Source organism: Emys orbicularis, chromosome 3 (genome assembly GCF_028017835.1).
Source record: "Emys orbicularis isolate rEmyOrb1 chromosome 3, rEmyOrb1.hap1, whole genome shotgun sequence".
NCBI classification, from domain to species: domain Eukaryota; kingdom Metazoa; phylum Chordata; order Testudines; family Emydidae; genus Emys; species Emys orbicularis.
In genome coordinates this window covers 3,062,419-3,071,217 of record NC_088685.1, presented here as the reverse complement: position 1 = coordinate 3,071,217, position 8,799 = coordinate 3,062,419, and the positions used below count along the sequence as shown (strand labels likewise).

Below are 8,799 nucleotides of genomic sequence, written 5' to 3'. Positions count from 1 at the left end.
CCCTCTAAGAGCTTCCCCTACTGCCTTCTACCAATCAGAGTATAGCACCGCCCCCAGAAGTCCCACTGCCGCGCAGATTAGACCATTTAGTTCCAAGAATGCGTGTTTTACAAATCGTGGAAATGCTGAGAGGAAACAAGGACTCCTTCACCACCCCTATGGGAACTTCGGACTATGTGGAAACATTTTACAGCCCATAACACCTTTCGCTACATCGACGTGTTACCTGACTTTATAAAGAGTTACAACCAGAGCTTTCACAGACCTATACATACCAGACCCGCTGATGTTAACCCTTCAAATTCTCTGAAGGTGTGGAAAACGGTTTACGGAGATGGGTTTAAAATAAAACTGGTTGTTCCCCCTTTTAGACAAGGTGACCACGTGAGACTATCTAAAACCAAAGGAGCTTTTGAAAAAGGTTATGAATAAATGTTTACCGATGAGATATTCTTAGTGGATGAAGCCTTAACCAGGGGCCAGAGACCTATATACCCATTAAAAGATTATGAGGGTGAGATGGTTTTCTCCTGCCGGCATAAAGTGGCTACACAGGAGACCTTACAGCAGCACAGCTACAGCAGTACAGCTGTGCCTCTATAAGGTCCATAGTTGTGACAAACTGGGACTGTTCTTAATGTGGTCTTTGAATGCTGAGTGGGGAGTGTTGGCTGGGAAGGCAGGGGAGTGTGGCTAGGATGGTCTGCATGGGGGGATGGGAGACTGGCCGAGGGAAGATACCTGAGCATGTAACATGAGAACCCAGGAAGGGGTTAGAGGCCAGGTGACACCTCTGCCCGGGAAACTGAACAAAGGGTGGGGGGAGAGTTTCAGAGCTGGGCTGGTGGAATGGCTGGGAGGCAGACGGGGCTCTGACCTCCCAAGAGGGCTGTGGTGCCCTGGGACCCCAAGATGGACCTAACTGAGGGGGTCCTGTTGTCTGTGCCTGCAAGACCTGTCTTGGACTGTGTCCCTGTCGTCTAAATAAACCTTCTGCTTTACTGGCTGGCTGAGAGTCATGGTGAATCGCAGGAAGCCGGGGGTGCCGGGCCTTGTGTCCCCCCATACTCCGTGACAATAGTGTAGACATAATCTTAGTTTCCTCATTTCCTTCTGGCATAGCACCCACTAATGTCTGTGCTCCCACACATATACAGCAGTAAAGGTTTCACATTACCCTTGCCATTAAAACAGGGACATATGGTACTGTGCAGTGTGAGAAGCTGTGTCCTTTCCCTGTGAAGCAGCCATGTGAGATATTGCATGGACAGAATTATGAAAGCATGATACATGTTTGTAACTGGGACCAATGTACAAATTGTGTGATACAGTAATTAGTTTCTCTCTGCTACTATTCAGACAGCGAGGAGGATGTTTTGTGTGATGGCCCCTCTAATAGAAAAGAAGGGACAAATGCTGGAATCAGAAGTTTATATGTGGGTTGAGAACGACAATTGCTAGTTGTTGTGGCTGCAGAAAGTGGGAGAAGGTTAATGTCAGTTGAGAACGAAGGGTGGTGGCCAGGATGACCATTCTGGGAGAAGAGATGGGGGGCTGCAGATGGAAACCAGGAGCAGAATCAGGGGATGGCATTTGGGCATCAGGTATGGCAGTGAAGAGTGGTATACAGGGTAACAGTTGGGAATATGTAGTGACAAGTGGGAGAAGGGATGGGAATGAGGAAGCTTGTGGAGAGGTGTGGGAAACAGTTGGGAGCAGCAGTTGGGGGAGGCAATGGGTGGCAGGTGTTAGGGAACACTAGTAGCAGCAGTTGGGTGAGGGACTGGCTACCAGCTGGGACTGGCAGTTGCAGGATGGGTGTAGGTGACATTTGGGAGGTGCCACTGGTAGCAGCGATTGGGGGAGGGAAAAATGTGGTAATAGGGACTGGCGATTGGGGAGGCATGGGATGGCAGTTGGGGGTGGCAGAAAGGGAGTGTGTGGCAGTTGAGGGTGAAAGTTGGGGAGGGGAGCAGTTTGTGGGAGGAGAGTGTGAGGCTGTTGGAGCAAGGAGTGTGTGGCAGTTGGGGGTTGTGATTTGGGGGAGGTGAGCATGTGGCATTTGGGGGTGGCAGTTTGGGGGAGGGGGCATGTGGCAGTTGGGGAGGGGATTGTGTGTGGCTGTTGGGGTGGCAGCTGGGGGAGGGGAGCGTGAGGCTGTTGGGGGAGGGGAGTGTGTGGCTGTTGGGGTGGCGGTTTGGGGGAATGGAGCGTGTGGCAGTTGGGGGTGTGAGGGAGGGGAGTGGAGCATCTGGCTGTTGGGGGTGGCAGTTTGCCAGAGGGGAGTGTGTGACAGTTGGGGGAATGCAGCATGTGGCAGTTGGGGTGGCGGTTTGGGGGAGGGGAGTGTGTGGCAGTTGGGGTGGCGGTTGGGGAAGGGGAGTGTGTGACAGTTGGGGGAATGCAGCATGTAGCAGTCAGGGTGGCGATTGGAGGAGGGGAGCGTGTGGCAGTTGGGGTGGCGGTTGGGGAAGGGAGCATACGGGTGTTGGGGTGGCGGTTTGGGGAAGGGGAGCGTGTGGCAGTCGGGGTGGCGGTTGGGGAAGGGAGCATAGGGGTGTTGGGGTGGCGGTTTGGGGGAGGGGAGCGTGTGGCAGTTGGGGTGGCGGTTTGGGGAAGGGGAGCGTGTGGCAGTCGGGGTGGCGGTTGGGCGCGTGTGGCGGTCGGGGGAATTGAGTGTGTGGCAGACGGGGTGGCGGTTGGGGGAGGGGAGCGTGTGGCAGTTGGGGGTGTGAGGGAGGGGAGTGGAGCATCTGGCTGTTGGGGGTGGCAGTTTGCCAGAGGGGAGTGTGTGACAGTTGGGGGAATGCAGCATGTGGCAGTTGGGGTGGCGGTTTGGGGGAGGGGAGCGTGTGGCAGTTGGGGTGGCGGTTGGGGAAGGGGAGTGTGTGACAGTTGGGGGAATGCAGCATGTGGCAGTTGGGGTGGCGGTTTGGGGGAGGGGAGCATGTAGCAGTCAGGGTGGCGATTGGAGGAGGGGAGCGTGTGGCAGTTGGGGTGGCGGTTGGGGAAGGGAGCATACGGGTGTTGGGGTGGCGGTTTGGGGAAGGGGAGCGTGTGGCAGTCGGGGTGGCGGTTGGGCGCGTGTGGCGGTCGGGGGAATTGAGTGTGTGGCAGACGGGGTGGCGGTTGGGGGAGGGGAGTGTGTGGCTGTTGGGGTGGCGGTTTGGGGGAATGGAGCGTGTGGCAGTTGGGGGTGTGAGGGAGGGGAGTGGAGCATCTGGCTGTTGGGGGTGGCAGTTTGCCAGAGGGGAGTGTGTGACAGTTGGGGGAATGCAGCATGTGGCAGTTGGGGTGGCGGTTTGGGGGAGGGGAGCGTGTGGCAGTTGGGGTGGCGGTTGGGGAAGGGGAGTGTGTGACAGTTGGGGGAATGCAGCATGTGGCAGTTGGGGTGGCGGTTTGGGGGAGGGGAGCATGTAGCAGTCAGGGTGGCGATTGGAGGAGGGGAGCGTGTGGCAGTTGGGGTGGCGGTTGGGGAAGGGAGCATACGGGTGTTGGGGTGGCGGTTTGGGGAAGGGGAGCGTGTGACAGTTGGGGGAATGCTGCATGTGGCAGTTGGGGTGGCGGTTTGGGGGAGGGGAGCATGTAGCAGTCAGGGTGGCGATTGGAGGAGGGGAGCGTGTGGCAGTTGGGGTGGCGGTTGGGGAAGGGAGCATACGGGTGTTGGGGTGGCGGTTTGGGGAAGGGGAGCGTGTGGCAGTCGGGGTGACGGTTGGGCGCGTGTGGCGGTCGGGGGAATTGAGTGTGTGGCAGACGGGGTGGCGGTTGGGGGAGGGGAGCGTGTGGCGGTCGGGAAGACCCATGGGGAGCAGCAGCGAGGAGTAAGGCAGGAGGGGGTGGGAGGCGGTAGCAGCTGTCGGACACAGGAGCGGCAGGCGGAACCGGGCGCTGGAGATGGAGTAGGTGGGCTATGGAGCCATAGGGGCGGGGTATAGGTGAGTGGCAGCCCAATGGGGCGTGGCAGCCGGGAGGAGAAGGGGGCCCGCTGACGTTCGGGAAAGGCCCTTGAGTGGCAGTTGGGGGCGGGACCCCGTCAGAGCGCGGAGGTGGGGGCGGTACAGGCGGAGCGCGGGCGTTGGTCTCTCTCTCGCTCGCTCGCTCGCTCTCTGGGGCGGGGCCGGGGGACCAAAGGCCCCGCCCCTCTCCGTGGCCAATACAGTAGGTGGAGTCATGCGGGCGGGGTCACATGACCGCAGCTCCTGTACAGTAGGATCCCAATATGGCAGCAGCGGCCGTAGGGGGAGCTGGTGCCTGCAGCGCTCGGACCTAGGGCCACCCACCGCTCTCCGCCTCGGGACCGGAGCAGCTGCGGCCCCAGCGCCCTGGGCGGAAGGATCGGCCGGGCGCCTCCGAGCCAGCTGCCCCCCATCGCGTGCGACATGAGGGAGAAGGGCCGCAGGAAGAAGGGCAGGACCTGGGCAGAGGCCGCCAGGACGGTACGTGGGGCCCGGGGGCAGAGGCCCCCAGCCCTGGGCAGGGGCATGAAGGGCGGGGAAGGGGAGGCAGGCGCCAGGACGGGTGAGGGGCTGGGCTGGTGGCGGGAGGATGGGCAGGGGGTGCCCTGAGGAGCCGGAGGCCGATAGGGCGGGTCATAGGCCTTCCCCCGGCTGGCACAGGTCGTGCGAGCTCCCTCCGCCGGAGTGCGGCCACTTCTGTTGGGCGCTGAAGCTGCAGCCGCGGGACTGGAGTCCCCGAGCCGGCTGCGCTGGAGGGAGTTTGCCCCCTGGAGAGCAGCTTGCGGTGGGTCATTCGGCCGGCAGTGCCCCGACCTGGTCTGGGGTCTCTGGCAGCGAGGTGCATGCGATGCCCTTTGGGCTGTTGGCCAGGATGGGCTTGCTGTGCTGAGAGCTGGGTTTAAGTAGACTGGCGGGCAGCTCTGCTACCCTGCCAGAGCTAGAGGCTTCCCTGGCAGTGTTGGGGATGAGCAGAGCGTCTCTCTCTCTCCCCAAACAGTAGTTGAGCTGTTGCAATAGTTTGTCTTGAGCAATTACAGTCTGGGCTTGTAGTTTTTGCTAAACGTGGGTGTGATAAACTAAAGATGCTATGGGATGATTCAGGACTATTTCTCTTTAGAAAGATACCTGCCTTGCCTACTTTGTACTGACAATCCTTGCTCATTAACTGATGGTAACTTAAACACACACTCTTATTCTGAGGAGTGGTTCTGAAGAGGTGATGCCTTCCTCTAACTCCATTTGGTTCTGTTATAGAGAAAACAATTTGTTATAGTGACAAGGTGGGTGAGGTAATTGTCCTTTATCAATATCTTAATGCTTCACAAAACTAAACCAAACTCCGACCTAATGAAGAGTTATAAACATTTGGCTGGTGTCAGATTAAATTCAAGAAATGGTTTCTCCAGAGAGTAGGTATATGTGTAAATAAAAGGATTTCAGTAAACAGCAACAACTTGATGGGTGCTAGAGAATACTTAATAACCAGTCTCTGGAGGTAGGAGGCTATTCAGATGGAAATAGAGATTTGTGTGCTGGGAGCTGTACTCTCCAGGGACTGTGTGAAAGATGCGGGCGGAGGTAGCACTTGGTTAGGCAGCTTCTCATGATGACCAGTGTGTTCTCATTTCATAGATTCATAGATTCTAGGACTGGAAGGGACCTCGAGAGGTCATCGAGTCCAGTCCCCTGCCCGCATGGCAGGACCAAATACTGTCTAGACCATCCCTGATAGACATTTATCTAACCTACTCTTAAATATCTCCAGAGATGGAGATTCCACAACCTCCCTAGGCAATTTATTCCAGTGTTTAACCACCCTGACAGTTAGGAACTTTTTCCTAATGTCCAACCTAGACCTCCCTTGCTGCAGTTTAAGCCCATTGCTTCTTGCTCTATCCTCAGAGGCTAAGGTGAACAAGTTTTCTCCCTCCTCCTTGTTTTCTTGTACTTCTCCTGTGTGTTTATTTCCACCTGTTGTCTTAGTCTTACTTAGCGTGTAAGTTCTTTAGGGCAGGGACTGCCTCATGATATGTTTGTACAGAGCTCAGGACAGTAGGACTCTGGTGTCTAGGTACTACTGCAATGAAAATAAGTAACTTACACAGTGCTATTCGCTCATAATTCTCAATGTTCACACCATGAGTAAAGCATCACTATTCACTTTTTATAAATGGGAGACTGAGTCACTGAAAGGGTAAGTGACTTGTTTAAGGTCATTCCGTGAGTCAGTTGCAAACCTGGGAATAGAATTTTGGTTTCCCAATTTCCTAGTCTAGTGGTCTGTTACGTTATCTCCCTTAAGGAGTTTTGTGTGGGTTGCATTTGGGGCATCCTTATTTTAGAGGATGGATAGAGGAAAAGGGGAGTTTAACAATTTCTGCAGTAGTCCAAGTGTGAGATAACGGCGAAACCAAACAAAGTGTAAATTGTAGTCGACACAAGTATTGACTCTACTAAACGCTTCCAGTTAAGTCTAAAGCTGACTGGGAAGACTTACAAAGGGATCTCACCAAGCTGAGTGACTGGGCAACAAAGTGGCAGATGAAATTCAATAAATGCAAATTAATGCATGTTGGAAAAATAGTCCCAACTATACATACAAAATGGTGGGGTCTAAATTAGCTGTTACCACTCAAGAAAGAGATCTTGGAATCATTGTGGCTAGTTCTCTGAAAACATCCACTCAATGTGCAGCGGCAGTCAAAAAAGCCAACAATTTTAGGAGCCATTAGGAAGGAAGGGATAGATAATAAAATAAAATGTCATAATGCCACTATATAAATCTATGGTATCTCCACACCTTGAATAATGCATGCAATTCTGGTTGCCTCATTTAGAAAAAAGATATTAGAAGTGGAAAAGATACATAGAAGAGCAACAAAAATGATAGGGGTATGGAACAGCTTCTGTATGAGGAGAGGTTAAAAAGACTGGGACTGTTCATTTAAGAAAATAGATGACAAATGGGGAATATGATAGAAGTTTATAAAATCGTGACTGGTGTGGAGAAAATGAGAATGAGTAAATAAGACTTCCTTATTCACAACACAAGAAAAAGGGGTCACCCAATTAAACTAATAGGCAGCAGGCTTAAACAAATATAAGGAAATACTTCTTCACACAATGCGCAGTCAGTCATCCTGTGGAACTCATTGCCTGGGGATGTGGTGAAAACCAAAACTATAACAGTGTTCAAAAAAGTGCTAGATAAGTTCATGGAGAATAGGACATCACTGGCTATTAGCCAAGATGGTTAGGACATAACCCCATGCTCCGGGTGCCCCTAAATCTCCAACTGCCAGAAACTGGGACTGGATGACGGGATAGATCACTCGAAATTGCCTTGTTCTGTTCATTCCCTCTGAAGCCTCTGGCACTGGTCAAAGATAGGATACTGAGCTAGATTGACCATTGGTCTGACCCATATCTGTTATGTTCTTTATTTCTTAATACTAAAATAAAACTTAAGCTCCTGGGAAGTGTTACATTGTCAAATGGAGCCATATTAGGTTTGTTCAAGACAGAGCTTTGACTCTGTTTCTTGTCCAGTTCCAGTTATACTAGACTCTGGTGTTATCAAAACTAATGCTGGTAACTGTGAAGGTTTAGATCAATTCCTACATATATGTGAAAGAGACCCCTGGATCTGTCCATTTGCTGGTGAAAAAATTCTAAAGATCTTATAAACGTTACCCTCCCATTGGATTCTGAGAGTCTTTGGGACTTGAATTTGTTGTTAACCAATACAAGGACCCTATGTGTGTCACTTGATATAAAAATCTAAGGGTAAAAGCATCCATTCATTCTGTAGACTGAGGGAATAAAAGGAATCCAAACAATGGTATTGGTCCACTATTAGATGTATATAGTAGAATTATCAATAATAATCAGAAACGGTAGAAGTGTTCAATAAATATTTCTGTTCCTGCTTTTCTAAATTACTGCAGAAAAATCTAGTGTTACATGATGATAGCTTTCATTCTTACATTAACTCAGGAAGATGTAGCTGTTTAACTACACCTAGACATTTTAAAATCAGCAAGTCCAGATAAGTTGCACCCAAGAATTTTCTAAAAAAGCTGGTTGTGGCATTCTAGACTGTTAATATAAATTGTTCTATAAGTCTTCAGGCATTGGGGAATTCCAGATGACTGGGAGAAAGCTAATTTTGTGCCAATATTTTAAAAGGGTAAAAGGGATGAGTTGGGAAACTCATGCCTATTAGCATGACATCCATCATGGGCAAAATAATGGAACAGCTGATGTGGGACTCAATTAAAGGAGGGTAATTAATGCCAATGAACATGGGTTTATGGAAAATAGATCTTATCCAGTTAAATATCTTTTTTTGATGAGCATACAACTTGGGTTGAAGATAAATAATGTTGATGTAATGTACTTCAGTAAGGCATTTGACTTACTACAGCATGACATTTTGATAAAGAAGCTAGAACGATACAAAATCAACATGGCACACATTAAATGGGTTAAAAGCTTGCTAACACAGGTCTAATAATTGCAAATGGGGAATCATTGTTGAGTGGCTCTGTTTCTAGTGGGGTCCCCCTGGGATCAGTTCTTGGTCCTTTGCTATTTAACATTTTTATTAATGACCTGACAGAAAACAATCACTGATAAAACTTACAAATGACCACACAAATTGCAGAAGTAGTAAATAATGCAGAGGGTAGGCCACCGATACAGAGTGATCTGGATCACTTGGCTAGCTGGGCAGGAGCAAACAATGTGTTTTAGTACAGCTGAATATAAATGTATACATTTACGAACAAAGAATGTAGGCCATACTTACAGGATGGAGGACTATATCTTGCGAAGCAGTGAC

The 8,799-nt window shown here is 50.9% G+C and overlaps 1 protein-coding gene across 4 annotated transcripts in view; it reads left to right on the top strand.

Annotated features, from left to right (window-relative positions):
- Window positions 1–4,361: 4,361 nt before the first annotated feature.
- The window catches only part of ASXL2 (ASXL transcriptional regulator 2), a 227,632-nt gene continuing 223,194 nt past the window's right edge, over window positions 4,362–8,799 (top strand). For 2 of the 4 annotated variants that reach the window (XM_065401229.1, XM_065401231.1), the window contains exon 1: window positions 4,362–4,436. In XM_065401229.1, the coding sequence (XP_065257301.1) occupies window positions 4,380–4,436 (57 nt within the window). In that variant the 5' untranslated portion in view covers window positions 4,362–4,379. The remainder of the gene's footprint in view (window positions 4,437–8,799) is intronic. The other 2 variants (XR_010561302.1, XR_010561301.1) reach the window with 2 other exon arrangements.